This window comes from Natrix helvetica (assembly GCF_964273705.1).
Source record: "Natrix helvetica genome assembly, chromosome: 1".
Taxonomy (NCBI): Eukaryota; Metazoa; Chordata; class Lepidosauria; order Squamata; family Natricidae; genus Natrix; species Natrix helvetica.
Window position 1 is genome coordinate 198314598 of NC_138548.1, and position 16582 is coordinate 198331179.

Below are 16582 nucleotides of genomic sequence, written 5' to 3' on the forward strand. Positions count from 1 at the left end.
TTCTTCTGCGATGTAGAATTCAAGCCCAACGTAAGCACTTTGTATTTTTGGATGGCACTCTAATAGGAACTTATAATTATTCCCTTTAAAGAAAACAAAACACACCAACTGTACAATCTTCCAGAGTTTATTTCATGAAAATTTGCAGGCCAACCCTGGTCCCTGCTTGGCTCAGATTTCCACCCCTACCCCTCACGTATCCAGGAACAGGTGAAGGCTCCCACGTAACACTATATTGCACATGACTCCTGGGTAAAAATGTGTTGTGAAAGCACAGTCCAGAGTGAGATCCAGCATTATCAGCTCCTTGTTTGGGCCAGAGTAGATGAATCCGTCTAGCCAAGTGGCAGGCAGCACTTATCTTATTCAAGATTACGCAGGCATTTTTAATCCATCAAGAGTCTCCTCTTTTCAGCTGTACAGCAGTTACGAGAATAAAAGGCATTTTACAAGGCCAAATACAGAGCAGTGTGTTCCTAACGGTTAAGCAAACACAAACAAGAGGTTTCATTTCAATACATGTACCAAATGCACCATGTTCAGGAAATACATAGAATTTAGAGCGATATTAAATCTGCATAAATAAAGACTGGCCAAACTTAGCAAGTACTCAAGGCTGCAAGCTTGACAATCAAAACAGGAATTTAATACCGGTGAATCTAGCAAAACTGGAAAAATATGGAAGACGGATGAGGTAGCAAGGGAGAGCCACCATATGCCGGCTCCAAAATGCAATCCGTGCACCACGGACACTTCAACACAGTTAAATTAGGGACGTACTCTTGTTCTAAACTAGAACCTGATCACTGAGGACACAATTTCTTCCCCATTTGGGAAACGGTATTCAGATGGGAGTCAAGAGCTGAACACGTGCACGGTTCTGGGTGAGTAACGTTCTTGCAACATGGAGTCTTCTGAAGCTTTGGATGCATCTCACCAGAGTTGAGTCTCTCGGATCTCTGATATTGTTTGGCTGGCTTTCTGTAATGCCTACGAAAGAGCAGAAGACTTGGCTGAGGATTCAGACGTGACAACCAACCAGCATAGGGAAAGGAATGGATTCATTAGTGTGCAGTAATGGGTTTCGGCTCCTGTTGCAACCGGTACGCTGCAACGGGAGCCAGGCGTGCACCATGTGGATGCGCACTGCGCACACATGCACACCTACCGCCTGCGACGCTCCAGCTGCTCGGCGGAGCATTGCACAGGTGCCATACGCTGCATGCGCAGATGGCCCGTTTCCTTCAAATATAGGTAAGGAACAAGGGCGAGCGGGCCCTCCAAAGCACCGTTCTGGTACGGTGGCTGCTGTTTCTGGCAGGCACCGGTACACGTGTACCAGGGCGTACCACCTGCAACCCACCACTGTTAGTGTGGTACTGAAAACTAATGCACTGTATGCACAAAGCTAAAATACTTGTCCACTAGCTATCTGAAAAGTGGGTCGTTTGTCACTGATTTGAAAAAAAACTGGTGGTAATGGACTCTGAATAGGTCCTGGGACCTTGGGCAGCCTTTCCCAACCTTACACCCCTTGTCTCAGAACTGAAGCCAGATAACACACGAGGGAGCCAAAGTCGGGAAGGCGCTTAAGGCTTTTAAAAGATTGGAACACAGCCATTTTCAGTCTCTAGGGAAAGAATCGTTGCTGCTTCCAGTTTGAGGAAGGATTTAAAGCAGCAAACTGGTTCTGCTCCCGGTGAGCCAGAAACATGTTTTTTTTCTTTGGCCATCATTGAACCAGAGCTGACCTCTAGCAACCCTGCCCTCCATCACCTTGAGCATATTGGCAGCTTCATTACGCTGCTGAGCCATGTCCTCGGACTCTGTTAGGAGTGTGTCTAGAAGCTGCGGCTTATACAGTTGGCCCACAAGTTCACTCTGGAGATGGTCCTTGACGTAGTTCACAAGGAAGTGCATCACGGTTTTGGGTACACTACAGGTTGAAAAGCAGATAAATTGATTTTGGACACAGGTTCTTAAAAAGTAAGTCCCCAAATTTTTATTGACGGTTATTGTTTAAGTATAATTTCATCTTTCCTATTGCTACCAGAAATAGATTAATATAGCACTTTTGCCTTAGATAATCTCCATCTGTAGTATTCTCAAGTTATGCTTTGTTATTCAAAATGCTTTGAACTACATGTGGAAATTGATGTGCTTGCAGAAGATAAAGTATTCTGATTATAGCAACAAGAAACCACATATGTTAAAATGTATTGGCGTTGCAGAAAATTTGTCAGAATCTGACCAAGAAGTTTAGGAACAGCAGTTTCCCAAATCCCCAAACAACCTTTAAGGGGTTGGATTGAGGAAGAAAGGCTGTCCTCTCATTCAAAAATGGCTAAAGTCTTAACTTTTCTACAAGGAGTTGCATAAAATGAACTTGTTAGTATTTGTTAGTTAGTCACTGCTTATTCTCAAACCTCCACTAGCAGAATATCCATTTCTGAAGGAATAACTAAATCCAGATGCCACAGCTCAGTCACTAATGCTTACTGTAATTTTCCTGTTAACCCACTTACCTATCCTGAATGCTTTTGCGCACAATGAGGAAGTAGGACTTAATAAGCCTCCGGATTACCTCACAGTCTCGTTGTTCACGCTGGCTTAACTTCCGGGTTACTGGCATGGGCTAAGGACAGGCAGAGGAAATGGCCATGAGCAGGGGTTCACCAAATGCAACAGCAGTTTAGCTGAGAGAGCAGCTACTCAAGAATCTACACCCTTAGCTGAGATGATGATAAATATCTATTCCCCAACATGGTATAAGGTCTCCTCTTGAACAGGGGGTTGAACTAGAAGACCTCCAAGGTCCCTCTTCCAATTCTGTTATTCTGATGTACCCCTTTTGCAGTAACCCATCCTGCCAGAAACCAAAGTTGTCTACGTTATAGGGGCAAAAAGCAATGACCTGAAGGCAAGATCATGTACCTCTAATGCAAATACTGGCACTTCTTCCAATTCATCCTTATGTTTCTGCATTGCAACTCCTAGCAACATTCTTTGCTCCTAAAAGTAGCTTAAGGTCTAGCCAGCCCACCTGCTTTCTCCCACCCTATTCCTCCCAGGTTTATCCCAGCTGACCGTGTCCAGTAGATTGACTTCATGGGATCGGCTGGGGCTAGAATAAACCAAAGAGTGGGAGGATCCTTTAGGCCTATCATCAATGCCAGATTCTTCTGCTTTCTCACTTTTCCATCGCCAGGTACCATCTATAGCAGTGTCACTCTAGATTGGAAGAAATGCAAGAATAAGCTGCAAGTTAAGACAAAGGTAGACATTAAGGACAGGGGAAAGGGCATCCGTGAAATGTTACCTTAGAACTGCTCACTGAGGCAGAGACCAGTGCTGTGTCTATAAAGTCAGGGTGCTTGGTATTAATGTAGGCCAGCTCAATGGCAACCAGGTTATGCACCTAGGAGAGAGGCATTATTAGGCCTAGGGTATCTGGGCTCAATAATCCAAGATAGTGCCCAAGATCTCTGAAACAAAACATCAGCCTTAAGTACCATGTGTATTTCCAAGGCTAGTTCTAGGCCTCATAAGGAGCCCACAATAGTTCATAAAAAAAAGAAATAACCCAATATGTCATTTGGAAGTATACTCAGCTCCCCAGACATTAGCTGAAATGTTAGAAAACAATCTGGGCTCATAGTAGGAAATAGGTAGAGGCAGCAACAATGTGCAACTTTATTACTTTGCTGTGTTGTGGTTTCAGACTGGCCATGTCTACCACGACAGCTGATGTCTGTCTGTCTATCCTACACACTCTAAATTCCAGATATGCCCACCAGCTTCAAAACCTCTGGAAGAAATGTGCAGCAGCAAGGACCATTTCATACTTTGATTCATAGCAAAAAAGCACCCGTTACCATCTCGTTGGTGATGGGCAGCCTCCGGCGAAGGACTCCTGTCACCACCTCCACAATGGCCTCGTGCAACTTGGGGAAACGCAGCAACTCCTAAAGATTTGTTTTGTTATTGTTTTGCATACATATAAAAAAACGTCCTTGAAGAATCCCCCCCCCCCCTGGTTTGTCTCTGCCTGTCTCTCTGTCGTTGCCCCCCCCTTCTCTCTGTGTGTAATGTAAGTTTGTATATACATATACATACACACACAACTCTGATGGAAATTTTTATTCATCTATTTATGTAAATATGTTTTCCTACTTAACTTGTAAGACCAACTGAATATGGTAGTTCTCAATTTACAACCATTTGTTTAGTGACCATTTGAAGTTACAACACAGGAAAACGTGACCACCATTTTTCACACTTACCACCATTGCAGCAATCCCCAAGGTCATGTGATCATGAGTCAGATGCCTGGAAACCTGACTCATACACTATGTTGCCAAAAGTATTTGCTCACAACTGAGCCTGATTATGCGGATGGGCGAGCAAATGCTTTTGGCAATATATGGTGTGTTTATGATGGTTGCAGTGTCCTGAGGTCAGGTGACCACAAAGTCAAGGGGGAAGCCAGACTCAACAAAAAACTTAATAACCGCAGTAATTCACTTAACAATTGTGGCAAGGGACAAAACTCACTTAACAACTGTCTCACTTAGCAACAAAAACCTTGGGTACAATTGTGCTCGTAGGTTAAGGATCATTTGTATGTTGAAACTTTTCCTCACTGAAGGATGCTGTCTTAAAACGTTTGTAACAGTTGGGCACCTGGAAAGGTGACCCCCAGCCCCCTTGGGAGTTTGCATGCATGGGGATGCCGGTCCAGAACCCACTCAAGAGCCCTTCCCTTCTTTTGGGGATGGAGGCTTGGTTGATCATAGGCCCAGCGAGACGGTACCTGTGTGTTGTAGGTGGTACAATGTTGGATGATGCGCTGCAACTCCTCATGCACAAGCTCCACGCAGCGAAGGCTTGGTTCCTCCAGTCGCTTGATTTGCCGTTTCACCAGCAACTCAAAAGAGACCTCAGGAACAAAAAGAGCTGGGCGGGGACCCTGCCAGACAGATGGAGAAGCATCTTCAAAAACTGGTGGCAGGAAAAAAATCCTATGCTGGAAGGACTCGAAGGTCGGTTGAGGTTCTAAAGTAGCTCAGTCTCCCCAAACTCAGTGTAACTTCAAATACACACTTCCAGTGTTGCTAACTTTTGCGTGCATTTTGTTCCTGCCTCCATGTGACAGGGCCGAAGTTTAGCATTGCCCAGTCAACAAAACATCCTTTAAGCAGTGCTGACTTCTATAATTTAGACAGCACAGTGGTTTCAGGAGAATAAATGGATACTGTACCAAAAGTACAGAAGATGACTTGCATGAGAAAGGCTAGCTCTTGACACTCAATGTAGAAGCAAAAAAGGGACTCGATATAGAACTGGACATCTTGGGAAATTAAATATGCCAAGAAAGCATAGATTGGTTGTCTTCTTCTATCCTACTTCTAAGGTGGGACAGTCAGACTTACTCCCCCTACCCTCCTCCTCCTGGTATTCCAAAACATCTAGCATTAAAAACTGGATGACGCATGTAACTGGATGATGAACCAACCTAGAAATAAGGAACAATTTCCTGGCAGAACAATTTGCTAGTGGAACGGCTTGCCTCCAGAAGTTGTGGGCGCTCCATCCACTGGAAGTTTTTAAGCGATTGGACAGCCGTTTGTCCAGAATGGCATATGGTCTCTTGCTTGAACAGGAATTTGGACTACAAGGCCTCTAAGGTTCCTTCCAACTCTGTTAATCCTCTACCAGTCCTCTATTGTTATTGAAGCAGGAGACAAGATCCATTCTATTGGCTCACTGGTTTTAATAGCTTGGGTGTTTGCTTGGGAGCTACAAATGCTAATAACCACAGGTATCTATCAAAGCATGTACCCTTTGGGAACACTTTGTCCTTCTGGCTACATGAATGAACCGTTTGCCTGCAGCAACTGCAGCCGAATGTCATGCTTTCAGCAGGATAGGCAATCACTCTTAATTCTTACAATGCTTCAAGCCAAGATCTCATTTACCCATTACTGTAGTTGGCAGCGCAAGGAAGCTTGGCTTGTATCCATCCCACTTCTAAATTATAGCAGCAGCAAAATTTTAGGTGAATTCCCAACACTGTCATCTTTTCTTGTGCAATATACTTGTACAATTGGGAAAAAAAGAACATGGGTGAAAGCGAAAGATAAATGGATAAGGCAGCCTTGCATTGGAGGATCATATTAACTTACTGTGGCATTTCTAATGGCTGTCAAAATATCCAGCATCGTGAGTCCGGCCAGCGGATCAATGGACTCCAGAGTGCGTCCAAAGGTTTCATGGAAAATGTAGCACATCCGGGCACCACCGCACCTGCCCAGCAGAGAAGCAGATCAGCCCCCCAGCATCCCACTGCCAGCTTGTTTATCCCACATTCAGCTCCATCGCCGTATCGTTCACTAGAGGCTTCACTCACAACTCGGAGGTCTCAATGTTGCGTGCTGTACCCTCAATGGTGTTGCAATACTCGGTGGCAAACTTTGTGATGATCTGAAGCAAAGTGGCATTCTTGTCTTCGATGGGCTGCCCGTAGCTCTGTAGCACTGATTGGTACTGAGCTGTGAGCACATTCACTCGGGTCTTCAGTTCAGGCAGACAGTCGCGGATATGGTGCATCAGCAGCCTGGAAAAGGTAGAAGGGCATCAGCCTGGCCTTTTAAGGAAAGCACCCTATTTTCAGGAATGATTCCAAATGACCAACAGAAAGTGTTGGAGAGGACAGTACTAGGTAAAGGGGGCCAACGTTCAGGTGACCGAAAGAAGACTCATTTGAGCCAAATCTTCACTTCCTAGCTAAATAAGATTTAAAAGGGGGGGGGGGTGTGCCTGAGTCAATTCCGACTTTCTATTTGTTATGCTGTACTTGTATTCTGCTGCTGAGTGGTTTCATGATTTTAGGAACAGGAAGGATGGTATTCTGAAAAGTTGCAATTCAGAAGTGAAAACACTTCTGCGGGGTTCTCCTTTCATGTACAAATGCTGTGGCAAGATAAGGAGGAGCTCACACACACAATCCCTGGCTTCAAACGAACACCCAGAATTTCTGCCCAGAATACCTCTTACAATTCCTAGCTCCCACTTTGTGATTTTAATGCTAGTTGAAGTTTTACCTTTAAGAGTAAATGTAGCTCAGGGTTGAACTGTAGAGTCCTTGGTGCTCTAGGAGCTTGGTTATTTGCTTGCAGACCTCTCATTACCCAACTAGTTATCATCATCAGTGTGATGATTATGTGGTTTGCTCCCTGTTTCTTGCCTTACCCATGTGGATAGCAGTGTGGTTTTCTCACCCAGATAAGCAGGAGGTACCACCAGACAACCAATCAAGCAGAAAACAATACCCTAATCAAGAAATTGCCAAGGAGAAAAGTACATTTCCACCAACACTGATGTAAATATACACACTGGTGTATATATACTCTATATATACCATTATACTGTGTATAAACAGGGAGCAAACCCAACACTCCCTCACACCGATGTTACCTAGTTGGGTAACAAAACATCTACAAGCAAATAACCATGCTCAGAGAGCACTAAGGACTCCACACTTGAGATTTTGTTTTAAAGCTGGCATGTGCAGGGCTAAACATTTTCATGGGCACCGGATCCTATGCCCAATGAATATGTCGGTCTTGGGGACAAAGGGCTGTTGCTGTCTATGTGTTCCTCCCTAAAAAAAACCTTTAAAAGATAAGGCTTTTAGCACTCTAGATCATGAAGATTAGATCTTACAACTGTCACAGGCTATCAGCCTCTTGGTACCAATTGCTAGGAAGTCTAATCAGGAATGATGATGCCGCTGCTGCTTCTCCAAGAGACTGCTGCTGAGTTGCCGAGGGAACAGAAGTGACCTAGTCTAATCCACTAAGGCTCTCTTCAGAGTAAAGGACAGAAGTGGCTCTTTTCTACTCAGAGGATAAGCATCTTAAAGCAGTGGGTCCCATTCTACCTGGGGTTTCCTGGTCAATCCCTAACCAACCCCAGTCCCTTCTCACCTGTTGAGAGTTTTGGCCAAATGACGTGTGCCGTTGCGATTGGCAAGTGAAGGGTACTTTTTCTGCATGAATCCTTGCTCATCCTGCAGAGACTCACTGATGCTCTTGTTACTGTTGATATCATGTTGGCTCCTAGCAGAGGAAGCAAAAATACCATCTAGAAAATTAACAAAATCTTTCCCTGATGGATTCACCCACAAGCAACAATCTGCTCTGGCAAGGAAGAGGTTTTGCAACCAGATGCCCTCTCCATCTAGCCTAGAAGCCCCCCTCTAGATCCCCTGCATGCATCACCACTGACCTGTTGACCACCCCAATGATGCCTAGCTTGACAGGAATAACCCGGCCCATCAGTACATCCAGGGCATCAGTCCCAGCATCCATCAGATCTAACTTGGTGACCACAGCCAGTGTCCTTCGACCTGCAGAGAAATCCTTCTCCGGTTAGTGGTATCAGAAGGGGAAAGGGGGTGATGGTGACAGAGGCTGTTCCTTTATTCTTTGTGTGCTCCTCCCAAGACCACATATCTTTTGCATTCATTCAAATTTATGCATGTATAATTTAAATTGCTAAGATTGCCCAACTCATTAGAGATTATGGGTGATGTACAAATTAAAAACAAAATTGTAGTACATTAAACCAAGAAAACTACAAGATTATTACAATAGGAGGAATAATCACACACTATAAATATACCAATATCATCTAATCCAGGTGGAACCCACTCATATTTTCCCCATTCCAGGTTTTCAAGTCCAAAAAGACAGCATTAGAAGCCTTCAGGCATGGTGTTCCATAGGGCAGCTGTTACAAAAGAGAGGCAGGCTTCCTAGGCCACTCAGATGGCCTTGTCTGGCCAATGCAACTTGGGGCAAGTCCATTGTGTTGGATCTTGCAGAATGGGAATAAACAAAGGGAGAAAAGTGCTCCCTCAGCTCACTCTGTCACCCATCTGCTTTATTCCCCTTCTTGTTGATCAGCCATCATTTAAGAACGGATCTTAACATTCAGACAGAAAATAAATATTATGTTCTGCTGACATTACTAAATCAGACTCCCTGAGCTTCAAAAAGAGAGGACTGTTTTATAGCATCCCATGGTTCTCCATATTATGATTCTAATTTCCTGATTTCTTCTCCTGAAGTACAAACATAGCCATACCATCAGGGTCAACATCCCGTGCTAGTTTGAGTGCTTCTGATGTAGCCATGTCAGTATTGGCAGCAGTGACAGCCAGGATTAAGCAGTTTGGGTTGGAGATGTAGGATAAAATCATATCTCGGACTTGATTCTCAATATCAGGAGGTTGATCTCCAATAGGCACCTGTGATATTGCAAAGACTGGATTTGAGAGATGTATAAGTCACCCAAGGCCTAAAGTATCATGCAGCAAAATGTAAAAAACTATGAAACTAGAAAAGGACAATCTTAGGAAACTTCCTTATGTTTACTTACTCAATTACTCTGAATTGAGAAGGCTAATAATGCAATACAAACTGCATCACACCATACTAAGCACTCTTGTTTACTGCTCTGTTTCCACCCAAGAGAGGAACAGAGAAGAGGGAGCAAGGACTCTTGATTCATATCACTCACTGTAGGAAGAAAAACAGAACTATGTTTGAGATGCAAAAGAACTCCTGAATTCACATACCTGCAGCCTAAAAACACGGATGCACGTATTTAAGAAATATGCCCTTCCAATTCCTAACTCTATTATCTTCAGTGAAGAACATATTCTCTAATCCAGGAACATTTATTTGGACTGAAAGGAAGAACATGTTTCTAGTCCTCATGGCTGCAGAACATTATCCTACAATCTAAGATCTAAAAGAACATGCTTTAGCAGCAACAGTAAAGTTGGATATGTGAGGTCAAGGAGTGTTCAAATTGTAAAAGGCTGAGAGGTGTTTGTACATGCCCCTTCTCTATGCTCAGCATAAGCAAAACAAGTTTAAAAAGAGCATCCCATATATGTTATATAGCCTGCAGAATTCAACTGAAAAATAATACGTATTTATTTTAAGCACAAATCTACACCTGTGAGGTGCAGAAACTTGAAGAGAATCACTTGGGCTTTTAGTTTTCCTAATAAGCAAATGAGAAAAACAGGATTCTTTTGCTCCAGAACAGGGACAGATTTATGCCAACTACTGAGGCTGCCTTGAGGAAACATGCCTTTCCACTGAAGCTGGTGCTAGCTAAAACAAAGCTGCCAATATTGTTTCTATCCCCCATACAAAGGGGACTAATTTCATCTCAAGCGCAAAAGGCCAGCCTGTAGGAGAGACTTCATCCCAAACCACACAACCTTCCAATTGTAGCCACAGGATTTGGGGAGTTCTCCTGCGAAAAGGTCAGGCCTTCAACTGAAACTTTTTTCTGAATCTAATATAGTGGTATGCTAAAAACAGTAAATCCCACATCTGTTATTTATTCACACTCTTTTTATCTTCTGCTCACCATCACTGTAACTCAGCTTTTCTTCTGGTCCAATGTGACTAAATGGTTAAAAGGAGTGGTTCTAAGGAAAAAGTGGTAGATCGCAGAAAGGAGACCATCCATCACTTGGTACATTGGTGCCCAAGGCTACACATTGCCCGGATATTGCTGAAGAAGTTTTGCCTTTAAAGGTTTTTGGAAAGTCTACTAATAATCAATAACACCTAGGTCTCTCTTAAGACATGGGCGACAGACAGCACCATTTCTAAGTGTCTCACCTTGGTGATTCCTGGAAGATCTACCAGCGTCAGGTTAAGCACATGAGGTGAATAGATCTTCAGGTACAAGGGTTCTGGACTGATTCCCTGGAAGCAAGAAAAGGTATTAGAGAAAGCCACAAAAAAGGCATTTGGATCAATGGACTCTCACACCACGAGAGAAGAACTCGAGAGAGTTGGTACCTTATTGGTCCCAGTCATCCGCTCGGTTTCAATCTCAATTTCCTGCCGAATCTCCTTGAAATCCATAAAAGTCTGAGGAAAGAGCACACACAGAAAGGCTTCTAACATCACAAGCTGCAGGGCAGCGTGCAAAGGCACTTGCTCTTTTATTGACCCTCTTCCCCATCTTGCCTGCTTGTGGCAGAACTGGAGCAGGGAACAGACAGCGGAAGAGGAGAAAACAAGAAAAAATAGAGCACTCCAGTACTCCACCTCAAACATTTTAAATATGATACATCATGCTATAACTCTGAATACAAAGCAAAAGCCAAAACCGTCCAAACAATCAGCAGCTGCAGAATAGAAGAGAGATTGGGGGGGGGGGGGGGGCTTAAAAGTGCTTTCAACCTATAAACACATTGTTGAAAACAATGGCTTTAATTCCAGGTGAGCTTAGGACAAGGCACAGAAGACACAACCTTGGGGAGAAGTTAATTTCTTAACCGTACGGGTCTGGATGGATGGCAACCGACTAAAACTCAACCCTTCCAAGACGGAGTGGCTGTGGCTTCCGGCCCCCCGGTTCAACCAGGTGTTTCCATCTCTGGCCATTGGGGGCGTGCAACTAGCCCCCATGGAACAGGTGCGCAATTTGGGCGTCCTCCTAGATGCCCGGCTGTCCATGGATGACCATGTAACAGCCGTGGCAAGGGGGGCGTTCCATCAGGTCCGCCTGATGCGCCAATTGCGCCCCTTATTGGACCGGGATGCCCTACGCACAGTCACCCATGCGCTAGTGACGTCTCGCCTGGACTACTGCAATGCTCTCTACATGGGGCTTCCCTTGAGATGCACTCGGAGACTACAGTTGGTCCAGAACGCGGCCGCGCGGGTGATTATGGGGAGGACTAGATACTCCCTTGTAACACCTCTCCTGCGCGAGCTGCACTGGCTTCCTGTGGTCTACCGAGTGCGTTTCAAGGTTTTGATTATGATCTTTAAAGCGCTTCATGGCACAGGACCTAGTTATATGCAGGATCGCATCCTGCCCCACACATCCCTACGACCAATTCGCTCACACAGAGAGGGACTTCTCCGGGTGCCGTCCGCCAAACAGTGTCGGGGGGCGACACCCAGGAGCAGAGCCTTCTCTGTGATGGGCCCAGCCCTGTGGAATGACCTCCCCCGTGACATCAGGATTATTTCCGATCTCCGCTCCTTCCATGTACAGTTGAAGACCCACCTCTTTCAATTATCTGGCCTGGCTCAACCGTAATTTTTCATATTCCTCCTGACTGTCTTTTTTAAATTTTAAATTTTTATTGTATATTGGGTTTTTATTATTGGGGTATGTTAATGGTTTTAATTGTCTAAATGTTGTAATCTATTACCTCCTCCGTGCATGTATGTCTTTGTATATATGTATGTTTATATATGTCCTAGTGTACGCCGCCCCGAGTCCTGCCTGGAAAGGGAGCGGCTAATAAATTCAAATTATTATTATTATTATTATTATTATTATTATTATTATTATTATTATTATTATTATTTAAAAAGAGGAATAAAGTATAGGAGTTGATATTCTTTCAATATGACTGACCATCATAAGCAACTTTGGAATAAGTTACAACATGCCAAATAAGTCAACTTGCTTAGATGAGCACTAATCACAGTACGACAGGGTTTGTAAGATCTGGAAGATAATAAATCCTTATCTGCATGCTTTATGTATTTATTTACATCTTTTAAAACAAAAGATATGAAGAGACTTTTTCCCCTCCAGGAGTAAGTTAAGTGATGCAGTCAAAAGAAAGCTCTATGAAAAAGAAAAAATATCCAAAGATAACAATTGGATTTCATTTCCAGAATTCTTTTCTGACTGCTCCCTTCAGTACCAGAGAATTGGATGGGGGTAGTCAGGCTATCAAGACCATTCCCCGCTAGACAGATTGGTACTCAGCCTCAACTTAATACCCTCAATATAAGGGAAAATAATTACTTTGTTTTGAGATATTTCTTTTAAAACATTCAATCAGAACCTGCCTTATCATTTAAATGTATTATTTTGAGCAATCTCTAGCCATAGAATTTATTTTCTAATTCCCAGATTATCTTCTTGGCCCACTGCAGTCATTTTCTTTGAAACCTTCTGAAAGTATAGTGCCCAGAACTAGATGCAATAGGTGAAGAGCTGACCACTGCAGAATTGAGAAGCATTATTTCCAGTAATTTAGAAATTACTCGTTGATCCATCCAAAATATGTATTTCTCTATTGCAGCAGCCCACATCACACTGACTCACATTCTGTTTGCAAGCAATGTTTTTTTTTTGCAAGATCCTTTTCATAAATATCATTATCATCTCCTACATCTATGGATTTGGTTTTCTTTCATAAGTGAAGAACTTTCTATTTGCCTGTAATATTATTATCTCTATCTTCAGTTCATTTCTCCAACATATTAAGATTTTTGACATTATAAATTCTTAGTGAAAGACTGGAATGAATATCTATTTTCTCTCCCCCTTTTGGGGCTCTCCTGCTGGCATCCACTGTTGGGATATTTTCTTAATATTTTGTACAAGATAATAAGACAAAATATAAGAGAATTAAGAGAACATCACTGACTGTGATATCATTAAGTATAACCTTATATGTCCTTGTCCTCTCTTCTTTGGGTCCTAAAATCCATGGTTAGACAGGAAAGGGAAACCATGAATGGACATAAGTAACAGGAGAAATATAGGAAAAAAGTCCAAAATAGCCTTTTTCCCATAACAGTAACTGCAGGCTTTTAAATCAAAAAGAAAACAAGTAAATGATTAAGTTCACACATCATGCTAAGACACACGTGATGAGTTTGCACATGTGAACTATCAATTGAGAGTCCTCAAGCTACAGATAAGCAATTGTCTCAAACACCATTATTCACCCCCCAAGAAATGTCACTGTGTTTCCCTTAATGTGAGGCTTTTTTGCCTTATTAGGCAGCCACCTAATTTGCCAAATGGCCTGGACTGACTCTAACCATAAATAGTTCCACATATACCTCACCCACTCAGTACCTTGTGCTTGCAGTGCAGGAAAGTGGCCCATTCCTCAGTCTGGGCAACTGCAAACAAAAAACAAAATAAAATAAAAGTGATGAGAATCTTTCCAGCACCATTTTTACTTTGTCAGTTTACTTTGTGACTAAGTGAGGATCGGAACTTGTGTCTCCCTAGCTGCACTCTGACACGTGTAACCATTTCCCTATGCTGTCGGTTGCTGTTTGGTTTTGCTTCTATCAAAAATGTCAGATAAAATAACTAGTGCAGTTGAACCAGTGGAAAACCGACAGCTCACCGATGCAAAAATTTACAAGTTTACCAAACGTACTCTTTCCATATGAGGCAACAATATTTCACCCATTATTCCCAGACAATGAATTTAGGTGGTATAATCAGAATCAGGCGGCACCATCCTTTTAGCCTGCACGCAATGAAATAATTTCTACAAGTTGCTTCCTGCTCAATTCTTGTTTGGATTGGAACTGTTTTGGATTACTAATGTTCACTGGGGATGGAGAATCTTTATATCGGCCTCATTCCTCTGAAGAAAAGGATATGGGAAGAGGAAGGACTTAGGCCTGTCCACTGATATCATGCAGCGACATCTACAGCAAATTGCAGTAACACCAAAACAAGGATATAGGCACACCAATGGCATGTAAATGTCACGATTCTGTACTTGCAAGTATAAATCACAGCAGCAGCACGATGAAATCAGGCACATTTCAGACACACAAATACCCATACAGTACTATGCAATACTATGCAGGACTCTCCAGCCAATATAGCTCTTGAGATGACAAAGTTAACTCATTCTAACTCAACCTTTTTCACGAATGAAAGTGAATATATCTGCCCCAGGATAATGTTGCAGGATCCAATCTGGGTCGGTTACTGGGACCAGAAGTTTCTTCTTCCGAGTTTTTAGACTCGTGCTGGAGTCCATCTTCAGGAAACTTCTCTCTAACAGGAGAAGTTGCTATAACTACTACAGAGAAGTTCCATGAAGATGGGCCCCAGCACGAGTCCGAAAGCTGGGAAGACAAAACCTCTGGTTCTAGTGGTCAATCTTTTCAGTCAACCAATGATGTGATTTACACACTCTTAAGTATTGGAAGGCAGAGATCAAGCCAGCCCCTTCTAAGTAATCATATTCCATCTTCTGGATCAGAGGTAACATTCTGATGCTCACATCTCTGTTTTACTTTGTCACTAAGAGAAGTAACTTTTCCCTTACCATTTTCTCCAGTAGCTTTCCGCCTCCTCTCCGCCAGGGTTGGCACATGGACCAGCTGCAAGACCAGGGGCCGCCGTGTGACAATTCCAGAGCCACGTGGCAAGAAATCCCGACCGACAATGCTCTCTAGCACTGAGCTCTTCCCACTACTCTGTGGAAATAAATAGCATTACAGGTAGAAAAAGAAAAGGTAGTTTCTTACCTGTGCAAAAGTTTAGAAGAAGAACATATTACTAATATGGTTCCAGCATCTCATTTTGATTTACCTCCTTGCGTACTCACAAATTCATTCTCTTAAGATCCTCTCAAACTTGCCCGTTAATAGGGCAGGTGATATTTTCAGCTTCCACTTTATCTTTAAATTGAAATTTGCTTAGCTGACAAAAAGTTTTACTCACTGGTTTAACCAACATTTGTCCTACTAAGAGCCGATGTGGTGCAGTGGTTAGAATGCAGTACTGCAGGATACTTCTGCTGCCTGCCGGCTGCCAGCAATTTGGCAGTTCGAATCCCATCAGGCTCAAGGTTGACTCAGCCTTCCCTCCTTCCGAGGTGGGTAAAATGAGGACCCAGATTGTTGGGGGTAATAGGCTGACTTTGTAAACCACTTAAAGAGGGCTGTAAAGCGGTATATAAATCTAAGTGGTACTGCTAATACAAGCCGCGCTGTTTAGCATGGGCTTGGAGTAAGCCTAAATAGAGGCAGAACCTCACCTGAGAGCCAACTACCACGATTTGGGGCAGCTGTATAATTTCGGCTGCCACTGTGTTGAAAATCTCTTGCAGCTTATTGATCACAGGGATAAGAGTCTCCATAATGACGACGGTGCAGCTCGTGCAAAGGGGGCTCTTATTCCCTAGAAAGTAAAGAGGACGGTTAGCCAGAAGGCAAAAGGGAAGTCGCGGGAAGTCCCCTGTCACCATGGAGCCTTGTTTTCTCCCTTCCCCTCCAAAGAGCACGCCGACCCATTTCTCCGAGTAAAGGCCTGAGCCGTTCCCGACAATTCGGCCCAAATAACGGAACCGAGCATCCAATACTCACCCTCAGGCTATTTATTCTGAATCCGGATACAGCTCCATTCACGCCACAATCAGGAAATATTCCCCGATTTGCCCGCCTCGTTCCCTATCTTTTTTGCTCAAGATCTTTGACCTTCTGGATTTCTATAGGTTTTTCGTCTGTCCATCAAGTAAGCCTTCAGCTCTATTGGAGAATAAACATTTTTCCAGGGCGAGGTTACATTTTCATTGGCCAAATCGGGAGCAAATCATGCCCCTCCCCCGTCTTAAAAGCTTTTCAAATACACGACCATAGAGAGAAAGTTAAAGAGATAGAAAGGTCTTCGCAACCGAAACCATAGCAACAGCCAAGATTTCTTTTTGGTAAGATGGCGACTAGCGAAAAACCTTTTCGGAACGGCGGTT

The 16582-nt window shown here is 43.3% G+C and overlaps 1 protein-coding gene across 2 annotated transcripts; it reads right to left on the bottom strand.

Moving 5' to 3' along the window:
- Positions 1-111: 111 nt before the first annotated feature.
- Positions 112-16322, bottom strand: LOC309396905 (dynamin-1-like protein). Of its 2 annotated transcripts, XM_081962456.1 has the most exons (18): positions 16200-16322; positions 15872-16014; positions 15158-15308; positions 13936-13982; positions 10893-10964; positions 10710-10796; positions 9151-9313; positions 8290-8410; positions 7989-8120; positions 6410-6616; positions 6186-6306; positions 4814-4969; positions 3876-3965; positions 3320-3418; positions 3088-3231; positions 2526-2635; positions 1777-1936; positions 112-990 (listed from the first exon to the last, which is right to left on the bottom strand). In XM_081962456.1, the coding sequence occupies exons 2-18, from the start codon at positions 15971-15973 to the stop codon at positions 934-936; spliced, it is 2019 nt and encodes a 672-aa protein (XP_081818582.1). In that variant the 5' UTR covers positions 15974-16014; positions 16200-16322; the 3' UTR covers positions 112-933. The 2 variants fall into 2 exon arrangements, with proteins under 2 accessions (XP_081818582.1, XP_081818583.1); XM_081962457.1 differs by lacking the exon at positions 16200-16322 and having other exon boundaries at positions 15158-15303; positions 15872-16011.
- Between the last annotated feature and the right edge of the window lie 260 nt (positions 16323-16582).

Excerpts from the sequence above, each read along its gene's own strand:
- LOC309396905 (XM_081962456.1), bottom strand. The coding sequence starts at position 15,973 with ATGGAGACTCTTATCCCTGTGATCAATAAGCTGCAAGAGATTTTCAAC. Across the intron at positions 6,617-7,988 it reads TTGGCCAAAACTCTCAACAG|GCTGCTGATGCACCATATCC; the intron begins GTGAGAAGGGAC and ends TACCTTTTCCAG. Across the intron at positions 3,419-3,875 it reads TGCCCATCACCAACGAGATG|GTGCATAACCTGGTTGCCAT; the intron begins GTAACGGGTGCT and ends CCTCTCTCCTAG.